Raw genomic sequence first — 24,854 nt, forward strand, 5'->3', positions numbered from 1 at the left:
GAAGAGACCACTGTTTTGAAAGGTGGCCAGGAAAGGTGAAGACATAGCTCTCATTCCTCTTTAGCAAACCCCATGGAGGACTGTGGACAGGACTGGCCCGTGCACCCTGGGAGGATGGCACGCCCTCCCAGTGCTGTGACCCACTGGCTCTCATCCTTACTGGTTCACCCAGGCACTTGGTTCCAGCTTAGCTACTTTCCCCACTGCCCCTCACAGCCTCGAGTCCCCTTTCCTTCTCTGCTGGCCAAGATGCACATTGATTCTTTCACTTCTATCCTCTTGAGTTAATGAAACTGGACCCCAGCTTTTCTAACCTCATCTCATCATCCTGCATAAACCCTCTGGGCAGTTCTTCCCGTCTCCACAGTTATGCATCTGGGGTAGTGATTTTTTTCTTCTTGGTCTATCTTTGTGGTCCCTGGAACCCTTTGTGGCCCATAGCTGCAAACAGTTTCCTCAACTTCAGAGCATGGAATCACTGTGACACAGTCACAGTAAGTGTCTGTGGTTTAGAGATGATCAAGCACGTGGTGAATGTCCTCCTTCCCTGGGATCTTTGGGCTTCTATTCTGAAGGACTTTGGAACTGTAAACACAGGATTCCTTCGACAGTAAACACCATCAATAGTATCTATACACCTGTGGAATCTTGGAAAATAACTACACAGGATTCGTCTCAGCTGTTTAAGTCAAAGATCTTTATTTCCAGTTTCTTTTTAAAGAAAGCTCTTATAAGAATCAGAGATGAAAGATCACACGTAAATCACACTTCTTCCTCAATAACAAAAATACGGTTTCAATAATTTTTAAAAATCAGTTTTTAGGGATCCAGAGAGCTGGGAAAATGCTGCTGGGTTTTTCTGGTCTAGCACGGAATTTTCTAAGTCATTTAGAAGGAGGCATATGTATCGTGGGTACCTTATTTCCCTCCACGAGAACAAGAGTCTCAGGATCTGGAACGTGCTTATTTCAGGAAATTGGCAGTGACTGATTGGCTCTGAAGGAAAGTCGGCCCTGCTGGAGCTGCACAGGGAACTTCATTTCCTCCTGGAGGAAGTGGGCACAGACGCAAGCATCCAGGGAGCTCTAGTTCAGCCAATTATTCATTGCTCTTTACCAGCCAGACCTCGTTGCGACGTCCGTAGGGCTTCATGGGAGGGTCATACCCAGTGCAGTAGTAGAAGTCACTCCGGCAGGTGGCTGTGCCCTCCAGGGTGGTGCGCAGCTGGGTGGCATGAGCTACGTAGTCAGTTTCCTTGGCATAACCGCCAAACTCCCTGAGGACACAGAGCAAGTCACTGGTTCAGACAGGACAGGGTCTCAGAGAGATGGGGGGATTTCAAAAGAGTCACTACTCTTATTACGACAAGCATGCTCTAGTTGGCAAGATTTCAGATCCGCCCCTTCCTACAGGGGTGGACTGGATCTCACTGAGCGTGAGCCTCGTTTGTAAAACAGGGACATGTTTCCTTTTTCTTCCCATCGGTTACGAGCATTAACTACAATCACGGATGTAAGAAACTCTAATGCAGGGCCTGAAACACACTACATTCGGCCCTCTGCATCAAGGGGTTCTGTACCCACAGATTCAACCAACTGCAGATTGAAAATATTTGGGGGAAAAAAAAACATTCCAGAAAGTTCCAAAAAGCAAAACTTTAAATTTGCCATGTGCCATCAACTATTTACACAGCATTTACAGTAATATGTATTATAAGTAATCTAGAGATGATTTAAAGTAGATGGAAGGACGTATGTAGATTATATGCAAATACTACACCACTTTAGATAAGGGACTCGAACATCCTTGGATTTTGGTATCTGTGAGGGCCCTGGAACCAGTCTGGAACCAGTACTGTAGTCGCCTGTACTACAGGCGAGCTTCCCTTCCCTTTCTGAAATTTCCTGAAGAGATGGGAGGCTGACTTTTCCCAAAGCCATGCCTTTACCCTTTTCTCTAGCTTCCTCTGCTGCTCCAGTCACCTCTCTTCCCTGCCTCTTTGTCGCCAGCTGGCGGGGAGGAGAACCAAGGGAGTTAGGGTGGAGCTGGAGCTCATGTTTCTCCCACTGCAGAGCAGTTCTAAGGACAAGTAGCAGCTTTGTTAAAAAACAGAGCTACCTTGTGACCACCTAGAGGGCTGGGATAGAGAGGGTGGGAGGGAGACTCAAGAGGGAGGAGATATGGGGATATATGTATACTTATAGCTGATTCACTTTGTTATACAGCAGAAACTCACACACCATTGTAAAGCAATTATACTCCAATAAAGATGTTAAAAAACAAACAAACAAACAAACAAACAAAAACAGAGCTACCAAAGGCAGGGCCCCGAGGCAAGCTTTAAGTATGCCCCAGATAAAGAAATCACTTCTAATAAATCCCTTCTCCTGCTCAAATCAGGAAAGCCTTCTTTTTCTAGTAAGTAAAGATGATTTTTCCTAATCAGGCTTTTCTCTTGATGGCAGAAGGTGGAGACAGAGAAGCAATAAAGTTTGTCTTTTCACAACTATTATTCTCTCCTTACGTCACCTGCCTGCGCTCCAAAATTCATCCTGTTACCTATCCTAAATATACCACTCTAAATCTGGGGCTGCATTACAATCTTTACTAGCGTCAAACACACCCCATTTCTAACGAGCTTTATGACTCAAAGGTCCGAGAATCTGCACCAAGCCAGGATTCGGCCAAATGCATTATTTTGGGTGGGGTTCTCTGACTCATGCTTTGCTCTTTTATACGCGGTTAGTCATGCTCGCTAAGCATTCAGCACATTGGTTACAGGGTTACTGCTTTGAAAATACCCAGGATTTCATCTCTAAGGAGTAGGTTATTCTAATGTCTAGACAATGGCTACAGAACATGGACAGGGCTGAGACCAATTTGGGAGACAGGAGGCTTGGTCCTTCAAGTCTATTGAAGAAAGATTATAAGGCAGATGGAGAAAGGTGAGTTCTAGCTTCATTGAGGCTCAAATGAGATAAAACGGGATTAGGAGGCAGAGGATGAATATTAGGGAAGGATTGTTCTGACAATAAAAGCCTGTAAGACACTGGGCTTATTTTCGAAGAATGTCTATAGATTGAGGACCACCTGTCTGAAACGAATCAGATGCTGGATGGGGGTGGGGTGATCAGGTGTGAAACGCCTCTGCAGCCCCCTCTCACGCTGTGATACGAAGCTGTTTTCTGTGTAAATCGATGATGTTGGCTCTTTAAGCTACTGGTTTCTACAAACGTCCAAAGGAGTGGTCCTCAAATATCTTCATTCATCAGTTGAGAGGCAAAAGGGCTAGTTGTGCGCTCACATCCTACCTCCGCCACCGTCTAGCTCATGGTCTTGGGCAAATGCTTGCATTTCTCTAACCTTCAGGTCCTTCCTCTGTTCAGTAGGAATGAGGGCGTCCCTTTCAGAAGGCGGTTGAAAAGATCAAAGAAGAGAAAACCCTGCAAACTCCTCACTCAGCCTCCTGCCCATCACGTGGGAAACGGACGGCAAACAGTAGCTATTGTTGTTACTTTGCAATTTGCTCAGAACCGTCGTTCAGTACGCCCGAGGTGAGAGACATAATGGGGATGTAAAGTAAGATCCTGAACCGAGCAAGAGAGCTTAAGGATGAACTGGCTCAATTAACAACCTCATCTTCTCAGTGAGGCCACCTCTAAAAATGCTTTCAGTCTTGTAACCCCACTCTGCTTCCCCATTCTTCCTTTCCCCTCCCTCCCTCCCTCCCTTCCTATCCTTTTCTTTCTTCAGAACTTCTCACCTTCGAACATACTATATAATTTATTCTAACATACTATATAAGTTATTCATTGTTTATGGTCTGAGGACCCTGGTAGAATACAGGCCCCACGAGGGCAGGGGTCTTTGTCACTCTTTGCCCACTGGTGTATTCTGAGCACCTAACACACATATTAGACCTCTTGGCTAAATGAACAGTCTGGGATAAATGACGGAAGTTGCTGTCTTCAGGTGGATAGACCTAAAGATGAGGGCCAAGTCTGTTGGCTTCCATCTTCACTCACTCGTAGAATAAAATCTGAAGCACCTACTAAGGGCACAGTGGTGGGAATTCAAACAAAGTGCATGGACTGGGGCCATGTTGGAAAGGGCCTTGAAGGTCACGCTAAGGACTCTGAGCCCGACCTTAGATGCAAAGATGGACTCAGGAAGGGGTTTTAAAGTTAAAGGACTGCCGTGATCAGACTGTATTTTGGAGAGACCCCTCTGGGGTTGGGGGGTGGGGGGATGAGGGGAAGGGAGTCACGGGGGGCCAGGAACAGCTGACGGAGAGATGACGGAGGCCTGGACAAAGGCAAATGTGGGAGGTGAGCGTGGGGCGGGGAGAGGCCAGGGCGGGGATGGGGTGGAGGGAGTCAAGGATTCTCCAGGGCTTCCAGTTAAGTCTCTGAATGGAAACTGACACCGCCAACCAGAAGGGGGATTCGGGGCTGAAGAGTCCCTTTGGAGAGGAGGGGTGGGTGGGTTTTTCATCTGGTTTGGGGCATATTTCTATGAAGGTGCCTCGATGAAACGAATTCGTGCAACAATTATTGAGCCCTTAAGTGTGTGCTGGGCACTGCGAAATCTCCCTAGACTTGGGCAGGAACTGGAGTCAGAGATACGACTGGGGAAAGAGACGGGTCTAGCGACAGAAACTTGGGCGTCACCTGTGAGTAGGTGCTGGCTATGGTCACAGCGAAGAGGGAGATGAGGCCCACGTGGTGAGCATACAGAAAGTCAGCAGGCTGTTCTCAGAAATCCTAGTCCCCCGGTGCTGGGAGGAGGATGAGGACTCGGCAAAGGCCACTGAGAAGGACCCACCTGAGTCCAAGGAGACCCGGCAGAGAGTGATGCAGAGAATGTCATCATTCAGGGATTCTTAAATTCATTACCAGAAAAAAAACCAACAAAAAACCCTTGACTTTTTATATTTTTTCCCAGGCTAAGATGCTCATAATGAGGATGAAAATTTCCCAATTGCTTCATCAAGGAAGCATTCTACTGGGAAACGAGCAAAGCTGGATGAGCTGCGGAACAGATCGCGTGTGCTCCCCACTGCCAGTCTAACCAGCTGACCCGAACCCCCATCACAGAACTGCACGAACAAGCCAGAGAACCAAACCCTCCCAGGCGCAGAGCCCTAAGACGTGAAGGAGGCTCAGCTTCCACGCAGCACTCGGAGGATAACCATGCTGCCGCCCCAGCTCTCCAAGCCCACGGGCACATCTGAGTGTGAGTCAAGGAATGCTCCGTAAAGCGCTCTGAGCTTCTCAAAGGAAAGCAACAGGAAGTCTATACATCATTTCTGCAAGCCTGTTAACAAGTGTCTAAGTCTCCCTCTTCAAAGCTGCTCACCACCACCAGGGCTCTGTAGTCAGAGCTCAGTATTCCCAAGAATTTGGTTACCATGGGAACCGAGGAAGGACACACATGCCCTGGATTCCAGAAATACAAAAGGAACTGTCTAAACAGGTCTGGAAGAGTTGGAGTTGGGGGGGGATGACGCAGGCGTCATTGAGGCGGGTTAACAGACGGAGACTTTGGTCCAAGGTCTGAAAAATCAGAACGTGTTATCTTTCAGGGAGTGCTTGGAGCAGGCACGCAGCGAGGAAGAGGAGAGATGGAATGACTCTGAGCCTGACCATCCGACGTGGCCTAGAACTTTCACAAGATAGTCTGCCACGCACATAGCCCTGTGCTAAGCAGGAGAAGCATAAGACGGAAGAGCTGATAATTCCACATCAACAGGAAAGAAGCTTAACCCCGTGTGGCATTTCATTCAATCAGATTGAACCAGGCTTATCGAGTTGAGCATCGCTCAGGTGGGAAACACACGCTCTTGAGAGCATAGAGCCCTAAAGACGATGGGGAAGACTTTCTACCCGGGCGAGGTCTCACCGTAGTGGCCAGGACAGAGACACACATAAAGATTAGGCAGGGCAGAAGAAAACACCAGAACAGAGGTACACACAGAACGTTCTGGGGGCAGGGAACAGGGAAGGATTGGTTTTGACTTAGAACATTTAGGGGAGGATGCTACGGACGTGATATCAAGCTGCTATCTCTTGAGCGTCTCTTCTGATGCCGGCAATGAACAACATGACAAAAATTCCTGCCCTCACAGAGCTTCCAATGAGCAGAGGTTGGGGAAGGGCTGAGAGGAGCTGGGAGAGTGAGTGAAGGTCTGGGAGTGGATATCGTATGTGTGTGTGTTTGAGGCGGGGCTTGGGAGGTGTGGGTGGGGTGCTCTGAGGCTAGGCAGACCCCTGGAGTGGGGCTGTGTTGTGGAGGACAGTACACACCACAACAAGGCATTTTACTAGGCTTCACTGCCTGGCCAAACATTTGGGGACCCAACCCAAAGTCCACCCATCTCCCTTCTTATTTTATTACTATATTGGCCTTGGTCCCAAACCTCGGGCAGAGTCAGGCGAGGCCCACAGCCAGAGCCAAACAGCAGGGGGAAGTAGCGCGATCGGTCCTGTGCTTTAGGGCTGGCGGAGACAAAAGGACATCTCAGAAGAGGCACAGGTGGAGGGACGAGAAACACGAAGGAGGCCTCGGCAACGGTTCAGGCAAGAGGTGATGAGGACCGTGGCCGTGCGGATGGAGGGGAAGGCACAGCCAGGAGGTGACTAGGACTCGGCCAACACTGACGTGGAAGATGAAGGAGTCAGGATGGATGTGGACGGGATGGGTAGGACGGAGGGGCCTCTAGGAAGACAGAACACTGGGGGTCAGATGTGGGAAGGAATGTGAGTTCCATTCAGACGTTGACTTGGGAGCCACCCGAGGAGGCTTACCCGGCGATGCACTAGCCATGTTGATCTGGGTTCACCCACCTGCAAATAGTGACTGAAGCCCCTTCCAAGTACTAGACCAAAGGGACAACTGAGCAGCTGTGGGGGGGAGTGAACGGTGATGGATTAGGTTTTAGTTACAGAATCTTATCACTGGCGGGGTGCTCAGAGGGGAAGGGGCTTAAATAGCAGAGGTACCCAATAAACATTTGTCAAATGCAGCCAAACTTGCCACTTGGGACAAATGTTGCGTGCCTAATTGTCGCACATCTGTTCAGATGGTATTTGAATTCCTCCAGGGCTAGGGCGTCAGCGCCGCATCATCTGTCCATTTTACTCTGAGACACATTATGCCAGAATGTATGTATACATGTATCTATTTATTCACTTTATTCTATTTTTTGTTTTGGTTGTGCCACACGGCATGTGGGATCTTAGTTCCCCGACCAGGGATCAAACCTGAGCCCCCTGCATGGGAAGTGTGGAGTCTTAACCACTGGACTGCCAGGGAAGTCCCGAATGTATTTATTTTTGAGTAGAAATAGGCTTCCCTGTAATTTCAGTTCAGACACCACTTCTTATCTCTGGAACGACACTGTCCTGAAATATCTCGAGACATTTGCTTTTTGTCTGTTTTCCCCACTACAATGTTTCTCCCACCTCAAGGGGCAGACGCTTTGCTCGTTCCCTGCTATATTTTCAGCACCTAAAACGCTTCCTGGCACAGAGTAAGTGAATGATGAAGATGTGATTTTTCTGAATGAATGAATGAATGCGTAAATGGCCTCGCCCTTGTCTTCGCATTGAGTCTGAGGAATGGTAAGACGCTTAAGGGAGCTGGATGGAGGTCAGGTAGGAGAGTTACTGATGGAAGAGTGACAGCTGAAGCTGAAGCTGTCGAGAGGGGCCGAGATCTTGAGAGAGGAGGGCAGGTGGCAAGGTCCAAGACTTTCATTCATTTACTTATTCACCAACTTTTCTGTTTTTAATTAAAAAAAATTTTTTTAAAGAGCCCTCAAATCCCCCCTTTTGTTTTGTTTTATTTTATTTTTACTTTTTTTGGCCGTGTGGCTTGTGGAATCTTAGTTCCCAGACAAGGGATTGAACCCACGCCCTCGGCAGTGAAAGCGCAGAGTCGCAATCACTGGATCGCCAGGGAATTCCCCTTATTCACCAACTTTTTTTTTTTTTTTCAATCCACAAGCATTTATTTACAATTCTGAAAACTTCCACATAATTACAAATGGGACAATACTAGTAAAGTACTATTTGGATAAAGACAAGACACAAGTGAGCACAACGTACACAACGTACAAACTTACAATGAGGCACAGTCGATTTGGTGCTAAGTCATAAAACATTCTTTTGCAATTTACGAAAAATATCCAATAGGCATGTAATATTCACCAACTTTTAACTGAGCACTTAGAAACCAGCCAAAGGCCCTGCCCGCAAGAACATTCTAGTGAGGGAGAGGACAGTAAATCAATGAACAAATAGGTATATAAAGCAGGTGACAGTAAGTGATGTGAAGAGAACTAAAGCTGAGTAAGGGGACAGAAAAGGAAGAGGAGCTATCTTCCATAGGATGGTCGGGTGAGGCCCCTGGAGGTTGACACGAGAGCGCTTGCGTGTTGAGCAGGCCAAGTAGGCAAGGCTGTATTATGTCACCCATGGCCCAAACCTCCTGTGATACAGATGAACGTTGGAACCCTCTAGGAGCTTGGCCTACACTGGTCTGTAGCTCTCCTAGGCAGTAGTATGGGAACACCCTAGAGGCTTAGCAGTTGGACCCTTTCCTCCAAACTCCTCTTCCTCTAGGCCGAACTTCCCAAGCTGCTAGTGGCCTCCGTTAGGAACTCTGGTCATTCAGAGACAGAAGCAACATCGGCAGCCCTAGAAGTGTTGCCTCAGGGCCCACAAAGTGCTATCATATGCACAACCTCACTGGACCCTCCCGAAACTGCGTCCTAAGTTCTACTTTATAGATGAGAAAACTGAAGCTCAGAAACCCAAAGTTATAAAACTCATAATTACTAGAGTTCAGGTTTGAACTCCAGTGTATCGGCAGTAGCTTGACTTTTTTGTTAACTCTAGTACAACTTGACCTAATTCTCAGAGGGCAGTGAAGTCAGGAAGAGAACAGGCTGGCATTCACTGAGTGTTTCCCTAACGTCTAGCAACATGCGGGCACTTGCGGATATTATATTTCATCCTCACAACAACCCCATGGGGCGCTACTCTTACCCCCATCTCACGGATGAGGACACTGAGTCACAGAGAGGCTCGGTGAGATGCCCAAGGTCCTCTGGCCATTAAGCGGTAGAGCTGAGCCTGGAGCACAGGTCACCCCGACAATAAGCTCCTTGTTTCCAACTCTTTCCTTTATACCCAGACATTTCATTAAGATCATGAAAGTCTTGTTAACACCATCGAACCTCTCCTGCTGTTGGTCTCTGTTGAATTGCACTGAGGAGGCTGAGCTCTAACCTAAGTGGCCTTCATAGAACACAGAGGGAGGACAGTGGTCTGGAATGAGGCCACTCATCGAAGTGTGAGGACAACTCTGTTGCCTCTTGTGAATACTGAAAAAACTCTGATCACGTTCATTTTTCATAGCCTTCTATTCATTTAAACAGTATTGGTAATACATACTGCTAATCAGTGGACATCCCTTCACAAGGTCATAAAAAAGGAAGACTGAGTTAAGGATGCACTGTGTATTTGAAACAGTACTTGTGCCTTCTATTATGTCATCAACTCTGCCTTCCACAGAAAGGTACTTTTAAACGCACACTTGACTGTGCAGTGACACCTAGTGGCTAGTGGAGGAATGAACAGATGCTAACTTAGGATCAGATGCTAACAGGTTAAAAAAAATTCATTGAGCCAGGCTAGATACCGTCTTTGTCACTCTCCTCTCTGTTTAGGTTGCAGTAAAGGAAACTTCGACAGACCTGGCCTGAACAGTACCTTTTAAAGAGATTCCCTTTCCCACCATAAGGAACCAGGTTCCTTGGAGAAATGGCTAATTCCAGCTCTAGAGCAAGCAATGTCAAGATGTGCTTGAAATATCCTGTCCTACCAGAAACCAAGGAAGTTACTGAAGATTACCAGGGTCATGTCAAAAGGACCAAGAAACCAACTTGAAGAGGTTCCCACTGGCCAAAGATGGGACAGTTTGAGCATCAGTGAGAATAATAACTGCAAAGAACTGAAACACATCAATTATGTTTGAATTCATATGTTTGTATCGGTACTCAAAAACCAGAGATCAACACTGCCTCCCCTTTGGAGGATGTTAAGAAATGAAATCATTATTCTGAAAACGGATAAAGAGAAGGCATCAAGCTAAAGAGAAGGTATCTGGCCTTTTTTCTACAACTCTATCTCAGGGAAACCAAATAGTAGATGAAGGGAAGTTTCTCTTTACCAAAGTACTCCGGCTAATAAATGAAGAAAGAAAAACAGAGAATATTATCATTTGACAACCTCTAAGGAAACATGGCATCTGGGAAATGGTGATCTAAGGTCACTAATATCACAAAAACAGAGGCAAGCAAACATCATGAGCCCCTGATGGAGGTACACAACACCATCTTTGAAATATCCTTGCCCAAAACTCAAACTTGAATCTGATTATGCCTCTAGTTCTGACTACTAATTTCAGGCAATACAGGGGCAGAGAAACAGGTTAAAATGTCACAGTAAGGAAACCAGCAAAATTCAGACTGTGGGAAACACTAGGATAAATGATCCATAAACGGCAAGGAAAAATGAAAACGTGTGGTGGTGAGAAAATCAACAGATAAAATAAAAGCTTAAAAGATGTACCAATCAATTGCAATGGATGCATCTTATTTGGATCCAGATTCAAACAAACTGTAGGAACAAATTATGAGCTAGTAGGAGAAAACTGAACACTGGATATTTAAAATTATTTTAACAGTAATGAATTGTTAAAATTTTAGGAATAATAAGATATTATTTTTGTATTTTTAAAAAGTCTTCAGTAGTCACAATGAAATATTTATGAATGAAATAATATAATGCCTGGAATTTGCCTAAAAATAATTTAGGGTCGGGACCAGGTTGAAGTTGTGAGGATACACATGACACAAAATTGGGCTTGAGTTAATTCTCATTAAAGATGAGTGATGGGTACGTAGGGTTTCATTTTCTTATTCTATCTTTCTATAAGTTTGAAGATTTCCCTACTAAAAAGTTAAAGGCAGAAGAAAAAAATGGGACCAAGTTATTATCCTGGGTTTGGAAAAAGAAATGATTAGAAACTAGTCCATTCTGCTTGAAGTCTTACGTGACCTGATCTAATCATGTCAACCTCATTCCTTACGAAATAAGAAGGGACAAAGAGAAATAATTACTGAAACCTACTACAGGTCATAAACATTAAGCAGTTTATAAATAGCATCTCAGTAAATACTGGAAGATAGTCTCTAACAATAATCCTGTGAGGTAGATTATATTATCAGCACTTACAAGATGGGAAAACCAAGTCTTACAGAGGCTGAGTAACTTCCCAAGCATCATCCAGGATTCAAACTAGAATATACTTGTTCATCATATTACACCAGGCTGCCTCCCAAGACGCAGGACAGAGGATTCAGAGGCCAGAGTGGGAAGTAGGATGAGATAGCTGAGATACCTGGGGCTCAAGATTTAAGGAGGTGCTCACTCTCAGGGCCAACCCTACATACACTTGGACAACTGTGAGACAGTGTCTCCTTAAATTTTGCACAACAGGTGCACCCGCTTCCTCACCCTAGTCCCAGCTCTGGGAATAGATAGTCTAGGTATCTTTAAATAGAGTTTGCTTTCTCTGCAGCCTCTGCCGTGAAGGCTGGAAAGTCTGAATGAGGGCTGGAGCAGAAGAGGTGGAGGCTCCTGTCACACAGGAGGATTTTAACAACTGGGGAGTCACGGATTATCTAGAAGAGACCCGGCTTCTGCAGGGAGGTTGAGGCCTAAAGAATAAAATCACGCAACCACGTGCACCTGCTATTCTCTAAAGTCAAGGGAACTGGACCCCAAGTAAAGCCCTGGAAACAGGAGTAGAATAATAGGAGGCACATGTGCTCTGCTGAAAGGCCCACAGACCATGAATAACTAAGGCGGTAGCAGTCTGGCTCTGGCAAACGCTCCCTGCCCTTCTGGCATTCAAGGGGAGTGTGGGGTAAAAACGAAGTATCTCTAGCCCTTTACGCTCCCCAGATACTCATGACCCCAAACTACAGATTGACTTAGATATTCTCTGAATCTCCCAGAACCCGGCTGTGGCTAATGTAGATGTTCAGCTTAAGCTGAGGGGATGTTCTCTATATCCAGGGATCGAACCCGTGTCAGATTAAAAAGTGGGCAGAGGATGCGAATAGACATTTTTCCAAAAAAGATATACAAATGGCCAAGAGGTACATGAAAAGGTGCTCAACGTCACTAATCAGCAGGGAAATGAAAATCGAAGCCACATGAGATGCCACCTCACACTTGTTAGAATGGCTATTATGAAAAAAGACAAGAAGTAACAAGTGCTGGTGAGGATGAGGAGAAAACGGAATCCTTATGCACTGCTGGTGGGAATGTATATTGGTGCAGCCACTGTGGAAAACGGTATGGAAGTTCCTCACAAAATTAAAAATAGAACAACCATATGATCTAGCAATTCCACTTATGAGTATATATCTGAAGGAAATGAAATCACTAGCTTGAAGAGGTATCAGCACCCCTATGTTCACGGCAGCATTATTTACCATAGCCAAGGTGTAGAAATGACGTAAGGGTCCATAGACAGATGAATGGATAAAGAAGATGTGGTACATACATACAATGGAATATCATTTAGCCATAAAAAGAAGGAAATCTTGCCATTTGCAGCAACATGGCTGGACTGTGAAAGCATCATGCTAAATGAAATAAGTCAGAGAAAGGGAAATACTGTATAATCTCACTCATACGTGGAATTAAAAAAAACAACAACTGAACTCACAGATACAGAGAACAGATTGGTGATTGCCGGAGGGTGGGAGATCTAGCTAAGGGTGGTCAAAAGGTAGAAACATCCAGCTATAAGACAAATTAGTTCTGGGGATGTAATGTACAGCAGTGACCACAGTTAACAATATTGTATATTGTATCGTATATTTGAAAGTTACTAAGAGAGTGGATCTTAAAATTTCTCATGGGGACTTCCCTGGTAGCGCAGTGGTTAAGAATCCACCTGCCAATGCAGGGGACATGGGTTCAAGCCCTGGTCCGGGAAGATCCCACATGCCGGGGAGCAACTAAGCCCGTGCGCCACAACTACTGAGCCTGTGCTCTAGAGCTCATGCTCCGCAACAAGAGAAGCCACCACAATGAGAAGCCCGCGCATCGCAATAAAGAGTAGCCCCTGCTCGTCGCAACTAGAGAAAGCCCGTGTGCAGCAACGAAGACCTAATGCAGCCACATAAATTAAATAAATAAATAAATTTGTAAAAAAAAATTTCTCATCTCAGGAAAAGAATCTGTAACTTTGTTTAATGAAGGATGTTAACTAAATGGTGGTAATCATTTCATAAGATAAACATATATCAAAGCATTATGCTGTATTTTAAACGAATGCAATATTATATGTCAATTCCATCTCAAAACTGGAAAAAGAAAGTGCAAATGCTCACTGCAGATGATTCAAGTGCTACCCGTGTATGCCTAAAGAATCGTTTCCTTACGTGGAATAGACAGTGATGCCTTCCCTGTCTTCGATCTTAACGCTGTCATCGCTGGGAGCTGGTGGGTTGCTTTGAAACTCATTTGGAATCCGGAACCAGACTTTTAATTTCTTCTGTAGGGACCCATCGGCACTGGGGAACACGGCAAAGGAAATAGGAACCGTCATCCCCATCCCGATTCCTGAAAACACAAAACCCCACAGAGGGACGTGGCTGTTAGAGACAGAACCTGCTCAGGCCCATGGACCATCTGCTGGTCTCATTCTTCTTCCAAGACAATATTTGTTGTTCTTGAAATTTATAATAAGCATTTCAGGCATTAAAACATATCATCAGACACAGACAAAACACCTCTTATTTGTATATATTGGAGGTAAGAGCATAGTGATTCAACTCATCTGGAAAAAGTTATTTGGTAATATATATTTAAGACTGTAAATATATCAGTATCTAATTACTTCCTATCTAATTGTTGATTTTAATGAAATAATCCAAAATAGGGAAAAGGCTATAGGTAATAGGATTTTCCTTGCAGCAGAATTTATAATTGTGAAAAATTGGGATTCATATAAACGTTCAAAATAGGAATATGTCTAAGTAAATTATAGGCACATGATGCAATTTGATTTATCCACTAATAGTTATGCTTAGGACTGTTTAGCTACAGTGTAAAATAATCATGAAATAAGTGACAGAAGCAGGATGTATTGCACAAACACTATGATTACATTTTAAAAACCTATTAAAAAGCCCTAAAAATTACATTTGAAGACGACAATGATTATATTAGAAAAGATGGATTAGGGGTGCTGTTTTGTTATTTTCAAAAAATTTTTAATGAGTTTATAATTTTTACACATATCTTCTTCTAAAGAAAATGTTATGACAGTGCTAAGAAGGAAAAGATTTCTTCTTGACCTCCTACTGGTCACCTTATATCCAAAGCCTGATTACTTTGGTCCTAGTAAATGTTACTAAGGTTAATACTAGTTTCTAACTTTCTCAATTATCAGCTTGAGATATATCCTAAAAATTCAACACATTGTCTCTTTCTTCACCTTGTGTTCTGACCCATTTTGGGTTTGCACTGATTCCAAAGTGCAGGACAAATTAGCTAAAGGGTTAAATTCGTACTTAAATATGGTTTACATGCTAATAGGCACACTGAAACTTCAGGCCTCTCATTTTAAAAACAGGGAGGCAGCCAGCACAGACTGCCAAGTCTTTTTATTTATTTATTTGTTTGTTTGTTTATTATTTTTAGGCCATGCCACGCGGCTTGTAGGATCTTTGTTCCCCGACCAGGGATTGAACCTGGGCCCCCGGCAGTGAGAGCGCTGAGTCCTAACCACTGGACCGCCAGGGAATTCCCACGGACTGCCAAGACTTTAAGAGGGGAGCAGCCTAAGAATTCTCAGGCTCTTTATTTGCCAGAACAGAGCCATAATCATCACTCACTGATCTTCAGTATCCCCACACAATCTGAGCTACCAGGCGGCTGACTCTGGAGATTGCCAGCCTGGGGGCAGAGGTCTCATGTCAGAAGCTGGCCTTGTTCTGTGGCCTGGCTTATCATGGGCACACCTTACCCAGTCCACCAACCCAAAGACATGATAAGCACTGTAGGGTTAAAAAATAACAAATAAACAAACAATGAAACAAACAATCAGCGTTGTATCTCCACACCTGGAAGAGAAGCATGAACTCAGTGCTACTGAGCGGGGATCCCACAAAGTCGGGGAAGGCTGGCATGAAGTCAGCGGGTCTCCCCAGAGCCTCCCTGCCCACGGAGCACAGCAAGTTCGCGTGCCACTGAAACAGGTAGTGACAGGTGCCTTGTGGTCCCTCCCTGTGCTTTCCAGCGAGGACGTGAGACTATGCAGCCCTGGCCTATGAGACCAGAGAAAACCCTTCAGGGATACTCACCCTTGTCATTGGTACCGCCCACATACTTGACGACTTTGGGCATTGCTTCCCGTAGAGCCTCGTCCACAGGCTTATCAGTCACTTCCACTGTGGCAAACTTCCCACCTTCACAGGCCCTCTCCTCGTAGGAGACCTCTCCCTAGAGGCAGAGAATATACAGCGCTTGAGAGATATAAAGTAGCAACCTGTGGTGACTCTAGAAACAGTGAAAGTCCAGTTACCAGAGGCACACACTGCTAAGGAACTTTCCATAAAGAGCCCAACTCTGGTGACAGGGAAGAGACAGGCCAGAGTATGAAGGGCCATGACAGACAGATTCTGAGATTTCTTACAGATGTAGAGACAGCATAAAAATCTTCATATAATCCATATTCACAGAGAAATAATAGGAGATATTACAACCCAAACCACCAAGAACATCCCCAGAATGCTGTAAAAATAGACCGTTCTGAGATCAAAGAGCTCTGGGAAATTAAAAATATAACAGACAGGAAAAATTCAGTGGAAAGGCTAGAAGAGAAAATTGAAGGAAATCTTCTGGAAAGTCAAGTAAAAAGGCCAAGAAGTAGAAAATAGAAAAGAAAATCAAAGGATCAAGCCAAGAGATCCAACCTCTGAATAATAGGAGACCCAGGAAAAGAGAAGAGAAAATTGAGAAGGAGGAAACAAAGAAATACAGCAACAATCCCACAAAACTCTATGGCCCCAAGATTAGCCTCAGTCTAGTAGAAGGGCTGCAATTCAAGAAGAATCAGAGTAGTTCTTTTCACACTGTACTCCCAGATGCAATTCCTCTTCCCAATCTGTCTCACTAAGTCACACCCCCCATGCCCCTCAATGACCAGCTGCACTGTCACTTCCCCCCCAAACCCTTCCTCCTTGGCAGCGATCCCCTCTCTGTGTTGAGTCTCTGTCCTAAGGTCATTACCCTTTCCCTATAGACCCACACAGCTCTCTTTCACTCCTCTTACTCCTCCTCACCATTTGATGTCTGATATGAAAAAATTTTGTATTCCTGAACATACTGTAAGGCAGCGCTTTCAAACTTTAAAAAAAACCACAATCCATAACAAGAAATACATTTTTACACCACACCCTATCATGAACATACACGTTTGAAGCAAAGCTTCACAAAATAACACTTCACCCTTATGGACTGGATGCATTATGATACATGTCTTTTCTTTTTTTTTTTTCAAATTGAAGTATAGTTGATTTACAATGTTGTGTTAGTACAGCAAAGTGATTCAGAAATTATATATATATATATATATATATATATATATATATTTCTTTTTCAGATTCTGTTCCCTTATAAGTTATTACAAAATATTGGGTAAAGTTCCCTGTGCTATATAGTAGGTCCTTGTTGGTTATCTATTTAATACATATAGTAGTGTGTATAGGTTAATCCCAAACTCCTAATTTATCCCTCCCCCCACCTTACCCTTTGGTAATCATAAGTTTGTTTTCCATGCCCGTGGATCTATTTCTGTTTTGTATATAAGTTCATTTGTATCATTTTTTAAAGATTCCACATATAAGCGATATCATATGATATATATCTTTGTCTGACTTACTTCACTTAGTATGATAATCTCTAGGTCCATTCACATTGCTGCAAATGGCATTGTTTCATTCTTTTTTATGGCTGAGTAACGTTCCATTGTGTATATACACTACACCTTATTTATCCATTCAACTGTCGATGGATATTTAGGTTGCTTACATGTCTTGATAATTGTAAATAGTGCTGCAGTGAACATTGGGGTGCATGTATCTTTTCAAATTATGTTTTTTTCTGGATATATGCCCAGCAGGATTTCAGGATCACATAGTAGCTTTATTTTTAGTTTTTAAAGGAACTACCATACTGTTCTCCATAGCAACATGTCTTTTCTTTCTATCCTGTTTATTTCTATTCTGCTCTACTCAAGTGAATTTTAGTCTAGTCCACTAAAAGAAAAAAAACCTTGATCTATATTAATTTTACTCTCTGGTAATGGAACACCAGTACAGTTTGAAAAATCTGCTAGAAGCTCTTTTTGGACAGAAACTATATCCCAGAGCTTTACATGTTAGATGCTCAAAAGATATTTATTTATTGATTAAGGAGGTGCCTCTCTTACTAATGATTATAAAAAATAGACACATGATAGAGGACCTGGCTGTCCCGGGCTGGTCAGACAGGCCTTCCTACAACATCTTAGACTGAAGATTCAACTTCCAAGGGGATATAATGAATCTCTAGAGGAGGGTAGGACTGTGAGTGGCCTATACAGTCTGAAAAAGTACACTTAATATTATAATCTTATACCTAGAATGCAAAAACACCTATTGTTTTTGTAATGCAAAACTGAAGGAGAGTAGTGAGAAAGGGGTCAGGGAAATCTGAACATAAACCCTGAGTGCCAATTTCATATACTTCCCTCCACATGGGGCAGGGGAAATTGCACCAGACCAAGAATGGAGAGGCCACAAACTGGCCTTGACTTTGCGGTACTGTGCCTACTAATTCTGAGGACTGCTATGAGGCCCTCCCCTTAGTGAGTCTGACACTTCCAAAGAGCCTTCAGTAGCAAATTGTGTTACATAAACCTGGGGTATTTTGCTCTTTCTGGCCCTGTCTGTCATAGCAGAGACCAGACCCAGCCTTCTTTGGAGGTCCCACTGAGTCTTGCCACTTAAAATGTTTTAAATTCCAGAAATGTCACTCTGTGAGTCACAGAATTTCAGCCTGAAAGAGGTTTCAAGGTTCACCCAATCAAACTAATTTTACCAAAGAGGAAATGAAGAACCAGAGAGACTGAGTTGCCCAAGACCACACAGCTGCTGAGTGAAGCTGGAACCAGAATTCAAATCCCCAAACTCTGGTCTAATGCTTGTCACAAGGCTCTATGCTCCACAGGGGATGAACTGGGTATTTTTTTAACCTCTTTCTGTAGCTACTGAGGTAGTTAGTTCTGACAGACATTTGTAGGTTCGTGTCACACTCAGAACAGGGCCATCAAAAGCCATTCAATGCAGCCCCTTCTCTTACAAATGAAGAAACCAATGACCAATTCTCACGGGAGAAAGAGCTGGCTGGCTCTCTCCTTGTTTTCTTTCCTTCCTTTACTCATTCAACCAACAACTAAAGAGATGAAAGACATGGTCCCTGACATCAGGAGGCATGGTCTAATAGAAGTAGCCAGGAAAACAGGTTATAATCTGATGACATGTTTAAGGGGAAAGGTGCTCCAGGGCAGTGTGGGAGCATGGAAGAGGACCACCTAGGTTAGTTTGGGGGACATGGGTGTCTGTTTACAAGTTGGGGTAGGCCAAGCTGAATTTGAGGTGCTTACAGATCATCCAACTGGGCATTCAGTCACCGATGCATTGATTCATCGAATAAACATCTACTGAAAACCTCTGCCAGGTGCTACAGATTTGGAGCTTAATATGATACGGGCAGTCTCGTTGGATGGTGAGAAGAATTACATAATTATTATATGATGTAGTAAATGCTCTGATAGTTTAGGGAGGGCAATTTCACGTAGCGGGCACCCTAGGGGTAAAAGCAAAGAGCTGAAGAACATGATGATGATGGTGAAAAATATAAGTAGTTCACTGCCCCTGGAGCAAGAACTGTCCAGCAGGGCATGGCAAGAAAGGAGGCCAGAGACTCTGGCAGGGGCCAGATTTCCAAAGATCTGAAGGCTCTCACAGGGAGTTGGATTTTGGAACCATTAGTCCAGTGATGGTGATCTGACGGCAAGTCCATTTCGTCTACCCCAAATTAGTTCAACCTACTTTTGTAATCTAAATATAGGGTTTTGCAGGTGTGTCTGAGTCTTGAGTGAGCATGTTCTCAGCTTGTTCCCCGAGGCAGAAAAGTCCACGGCCAGAAAGGAACGGCTGCAGAGAGAGGAATCCAGGTTGATCCAGGGAGCCCAGCCCCCATGACAAGTCTACCATCCTTTAAGGCTGAGCTCAACTCTACCCCTCCTTCCTGAATGATCCTGCTTTCCCACGAACGTCAAAGACAGGTGACACTAGAGCTGGAAGGGCGCTTACAAATCCATTGGTTTATCTGTCTCCTGTTACAGATGAGCGAACTGTCCATTGTACAGTTGGACACAAGGGTCTGGACTCAGCAGGGGCCTGGCTCAGTTAGGATGCATCAGCATAAGGGGCAACCAAAGCTGTGAATGAGGCTGTGCTGCCCAGGGAACATACACAGAACATTCTATATAAATTAATCACGTTAATTAATCCCCCTCCTAAACGCTGTCATTCACCAAGTTCTTAACTCATCTGTGATGGTCCAGGCACCACTGAGCTTCTTCCTACTTTGCCGGCCATACCCAGAGCACCTCCTCACGGGCCTTCTATTTCCTTCAACGCCACGGTCATTCCTGCCTCAGGGCCTCCATACCTGCCTCTTCCTCTGCCTGGGGGATTCCTCTCCTGTCTCTGCCCAATGAATCCCCAGTCACCCAACAGGTCGCAACCTAAAAGTCACTTCCTCAGAGAGGATCCCAGTTTAAAACAGGTTCCCCATGATATTTTTATAGGCCCTTGTATTTTCACAACATAGTATATTGTAATGATAATTACAATGGAATTATAATGGAATATAATTACAATGGAATTATAATGGAATATAATTACATGGAAATTGTAACAGAATAATAGTGTGTTTAATCTCCAACTGCAATCGTAAGCCCCATGGGGTCAGGGACTGTCTGTATTGTGTACCGCTGTATCTCCCAGTATCTAAGACCACGTCTTACACATATATATAGTAGGCCCTCTATAACGATTTGTGGGAAAGGAGGCCGTGGAGTGAAGCCTGGCTTTACTCTAATGAAAAGGAATATGGTAGCCATAGCTGGTTGGAGAGATGAGAACCTAGCCTAACTATATATATCCATCCTGGAGGAAGGTTGTGTCACATTGTCTGAAGGTGGTTCTCCAACAGGTACTGCCTGTTTTCACAGCATCTATGTCTGTAACTTCTCATTTGAACCACTGGATCACTACGAAAATTTAGCTCTGAGAGATGGATATTATCCAACTATTCTGATTTTCCAGGGAGCTGAATTTAAATAGAGTTCTATTTCTGCAGAAAATAAAGCACCTAAGTTAACACTGTTAGCACATGTGATTCTTCAAATTTAACATCTTGAGTGCATTTCCTTGTTACGGGTAACAAAATAATGGCCTTCCCTCACCCCACATTCAGCTAGCTTGTGCTCCCACATCAGTAACTAGATGAGGATTTCAGCCAGTGGCCACAGATAGCAGTTTTCAACATTCAGTGAACCCTGGTCAGGTTCAAGTCCCAGACAGAGATGTTGCAAGAATGCCTCTTGCTATGAGATTTGCAAGGTCCTCTGCAAGGCTGTTTTTTTTCTCTGGCCACCTGCTGTGGTTGGCATACATGCTGATTTGGGAAGCCAGCTTTCTCACTATAAGAAAACAACAATAATTATTATAATAATGATCAACCTGAGTACTTTCTATGTGTCACGTATTATTTTAAACACCCCTGTGAAGAAGTAAGTGTTTTTATCTTCATTTTCGGATGAAAACAAGAGGTTAAGTAACGTGCCCAAGATACAGTGGCAAGAGGTGGGGTAAGGATTCCAAGCCAGGCAGTGGGGTCCTAATCAATGTGCACAGGCTGGAAACAAATCCCATAAAGATGTCAATTACTAATATCAGTCCTGCTCTCAGCACCCACAAGACCCACCCAACCCCACACAGAGAGCTGTGCATCCTCCTCCCTCCCCAAGAAACGCAGAAGGACCTGATAAGGTCCGCAGCGGCCTGGGCCTCCCCACCAGGTGCCTGGAATCAGTCCTGAACATCTGGCTGAGCGTGACTTGGAGCTACATGGGGCACCCTGTGTAATATATTCATTCACCCAGGAAAGTGAACAACGGTTTCTGACCCAGACTGTTTCCAGGAAGAGAGAGATCATTTCAGAAAGAGGTTCTCTTCACAATAACAACACCCCGAATTTGTATATTTTTTTAAAAAAAGATGACAAGAATCTTTGTTTAATTAATTGTCACATAAGCCACTGTCATTCTCATCTTACAGCTGAGGGATTTCAGGGTTCAGAGTGGTTGAGAGGTTAAGTAACTTAACCGAAATTACCTGGAAAACTAAGGGAAAGCGAACAATCAAGTGCTAGGTATTTTGTTGAACAATTTATAATTGGTTTTCTCCTTTAAATGTCAAAACAATGTTATAAGACGTGGATTAGTATTTTCTCTCGTGATTAGCATCAGAGAGGTTAAGTGAGCTGTGACCACGAAGCTAGTAAGAGTGGAGCTGAAATGAGTTCCAACATAACGATATTACTACATTTGTAGGGTGTATTAGTTTACAAATCATTTTCATGTTTCTTAATTTAATATTTCTAGCAACTCTGGGAGTGGATGGGGAAGATATTTTGATACCCTTTCTACAGTTGCAGGAACTGAGGTTCATTCAGGTTAAATGATTTGCTTCAGCCTGGTAACAATATCCTGTATGGCTCCATATTCTTATCAAATGTTGAGGGAAGATACTGATCAGGGAGCTGCATTTATCCCTGGAGACACCAAATCAGTGGCAGGTGACACTGTACTATAAGGGGCTAACAGAAAACCAAATGACTGGAGTATCCCACGTACCGCAAAAAAAAACCGGACACAGTTGTTCTACTTAAAACCGTAGCCTCACCCCTAACGCTCTCTAGTCCCTCCTCCCCTGCTTTATTTTTTTAATATTTATTTATTTATTTATTTATTTTTTTTGCGGTACGCAGGCCTCTCACTGTTGTGGCCTCCCGTTGTGGAGCACGGGCTCCGGAGGCACAGGCTCAGCGGCCATGGTTCACGGGCCCAGCCGCTCCGCGGCATGTGGGATCTTCCCGGACCGGGGCACGAACCTGTGTCCCCTGCATCGGCAGGCGGACTCTCAACCACTGCGCTACCAGGGAAGCCCCCCTGCTTTATTTTTGATCACAGCACTGATCACCACCTGATACATGAAATATTTGACTTCATTGTTCATTAGTCACTAAAAAAGAAGTTCCATGAGGAAAGGGATTTTTGCCAGTTTTGTCCACTGCTTTATCCCCGTTGCCTGTAAGAGTACCTGGCCCACTCAACAGTTATTTGTTGAATGAATAAATTTTAAATTTAGAGATTTCACATGAAGAGTCTGGATTGCTGGTTTTCCTTAAAAACCCAGGAACCCTGGTTCACATCACTGCATGACAACTGCCTTGAATTACCCTTTGCAGATGGGGACTTGACTTCTCTGTCTCCAACTTGCCTCAGTTCGCACCCTGCCTTATAGTTTGTCACTCACTTTCATTATGTGCCTGGCTGCTTGTAGGCACCTGAATAGGTCACCTTTGATCAGGGCTAAAGTGCTTATTCTACGTAAGGCTAAGGAAACAGATATAGACAGATGAAGTAACAGGCCTCTGGCTATGGCTGCTTGAAGAGTCCAGACTCTAGTTGAGGGCTTTTGTGTGATGATCAGTGTAATGGGTACCTGACTTTGGCCCCCCAGACAACACGGTCCTTTAATAGATGAAGCACTGGGCAGGGAGCTGAGTATACAGCCGTGAGGTGCACAAAGTACCTGTCCACAAGGAGATGATCGTCCAGTGGCAGATTTCTTGTTTTCAGGGGGCAGTCCAATTTGCCTGGGTGAGCACTAATGTTAATTTGGGGGAAAACTGCAATGACGCCCTCCTCACTCATCCTGTATTCTAGGCGTCCAACTCCCATAGGCCAACAAGCCATTTGACAGCTCTGGGCTTTTGCACGGGCTCTTCTTGTTTCTGTGCATTCCTGCACATCCCGGAGGCCTAGCTGACGGCACTTCCTCTGCGCAGGCCCCACTATCACCCTTTGGCTGAACTGACTGCTCCTTCCCCTGCGCTCCCGGCCTTCGCAGCGCAGATCTTCTTCTTCTTTTTTTTTTTTCTTTTTGCGGTATGTGGGCCTCTCACTGTTGTAGCCTCTCCCGTTGCGGAGCACAGGCTCCGGATGCGCAGGCCCAGCGGCCATGGCTCACAGGCCCAGCCGCTCCGCGGCACATGGGATCCTCCCAGACCGGGGCACGAACCCGTATCCCCTGCATCGGCAGGCGGACTCTTAACCACTGCGCCACCAGGGAGGCCCATGATCTTCTTCTTTTATATTCAGTTCTCCACCAAGGACAGTTTGGGAGTTTCTGAAGGACAAGCACTTTTCCAGTCTTTCCTGCAACCGAAGGCCTCTCAGCGAACAAATATTCATCAAGTTTGGAATGTTTAAATGGACGAATGCATTCAAGAGGCGCAGTCCATCTCGGTAAGCTGGGATTCTCCCCTCAAACCCATCCTGCCTCTTTGTCTCCCCTCCTCCCAGCAGAGCCCTTCGCCCCGCTGCACCCGACCTCCTACTCCCTCCTTCCCAGTCCAAGCGCTGGGCATCGGAGGGCCGTGGCCAGGGCAGACGCCAGAACGCACAATCCCGGGCACGTTCCTGCCCCACCTGTCCACGCTCCAGCCGCGAACAGGGTGCGGTGGGCGCGGCCCCCCTTCCGCTCCCCGGCAGCCCTGTGGGCCTACCTTGCCCCCTTTGCTCAGGATCTGCCAAGGCCAAGTCTCTACGCTCCCAAACAGCGAGTTCTTGATTACGCCCAACATGGTGTCGCCGCGGTGCTCTGGATGCGCGGGTAGAAGCTGGGTGGCAGCTGCGGCTGGCGTCAGCTGGTCTACCCGGGGGTGGGGGGGCGGGCAGGGCGTGACGGATGGGCGTGGCGAGCGGGGAGGGTGTAGCGTGACGGATGGGCGTGGCGAGTGGGGAGGGTGTAGCGTGACGGATGGGCGAGGCGAGCGGGGGTGGGGGTGGGCGGGACGCCTCGGGCTCCGCCCCTCGGAACGCGCTCGGGGAGGTGGGACTCGGCGGGAGGGGCGGAGCAGGGGCCGCGCTCTGCCTCTTCCCGGCCGCCTGCCAGGGGCGCGGAGCGGTGGGTGAGTCGGTCTACCTCTGCTCGCCCTGCCTCCAGTACTGACTCTGACCTCTTCCCTGGGGGCCTGAAACAGATGCACCCCGGTGTGAGATTTAGGCAGCGGTGGTGAACACCCCTCTCCCCACCCTCCCAGACTGTCCCCCGCCGTGTCCTCTCTCAGGTACCTGGGCGCTAAACTGCAGAACTTTCGGATTCCTCGCATGCTTTGCCCGGCCTCCACCCTCAGGCCCTGTCCCCAGGCAGGTGTTATATCAGGTTCACAGGCTTTGTAGCCGCCGCCCTTAGGGACCCCTGGCTGCTGCATCTCCACCGACGATGTCCTATTTTGCCCTCCGCCCCTGCCACCTCTCATCCAGACGATTGAAAAAGCATCTTAACTAGTTTTCGACTT

The 24,854-nt window shown here is 45.4% G+C and overlaps 1 protein-coding gene and 1 long non-coding RNA gene across 3 annotated transcripts; one reads left to right on the top strand and one right to left on the bottom strand.

Annotated features, from left to right (window-relative positions):
• Positions 1 to 677: 677 nt before the first annotated feature.
• On the bottom strand, positions 678 to 24,216 carry HEBP1 (heme binding protein 1). Its single transcript, XM_060113319.1, has 4 exons — positions 24,060 to 24,216; positions 15,455 to 15,593; positions 13,529 to 13,709; positions 678 to 1,276 (listed from the first exon to the last, which is right to left on the bottom strand). The coding sequence occupies exons 1-4, from the start codon at positions 24,135 to 24,137 to the stop codon at positions 1,099 to 1,101; spliced, it is 576 nt and encodes a 191-aa protein (XP_059969302.1). The 5' UTR covers positions 24,138 to 24,216; the 3' UTR covers positions 678 to 1,098.
• On the top strand, positions 2,784 to 7,805 carry LOC132499017 (uncharacterized). Of its 2 annotated transcripts, none has more exons than XR_009533820.1 (3): positions 2,784 to 2,945; positions 3,387 to 3,554; positions 4,945 to 7,805. It is a non-coding gene; the product is annotated as an uncharacterized LOC132499017 (long non-coding RNA). The 2 variants fall into 2 exon arrangements; XR_009533819.1 differs by having other exon boundaries at positions 3,390 to 3,554.
• Positions 24,217 to 24,854: the final 638 nt, after the last annotated feature.

This window comes from Mesoplodon densirostris, chromosome 11 (assembly GCF_025265405.1).
Source record: "Mesoplodon densirostris isolate mMesDen1 chromosome 11, mMesDen1 primary haplotype, whole genome shotgun sequence".
In the NCBI taxonomy this organism is placed as follows: domain Eukaryota; kingdom Metazoa; phylum Chordata; class Mammalia; order Artiodactyla; family Ziphiidae; genus Mesoplodon; species Mesoplodon densirostris.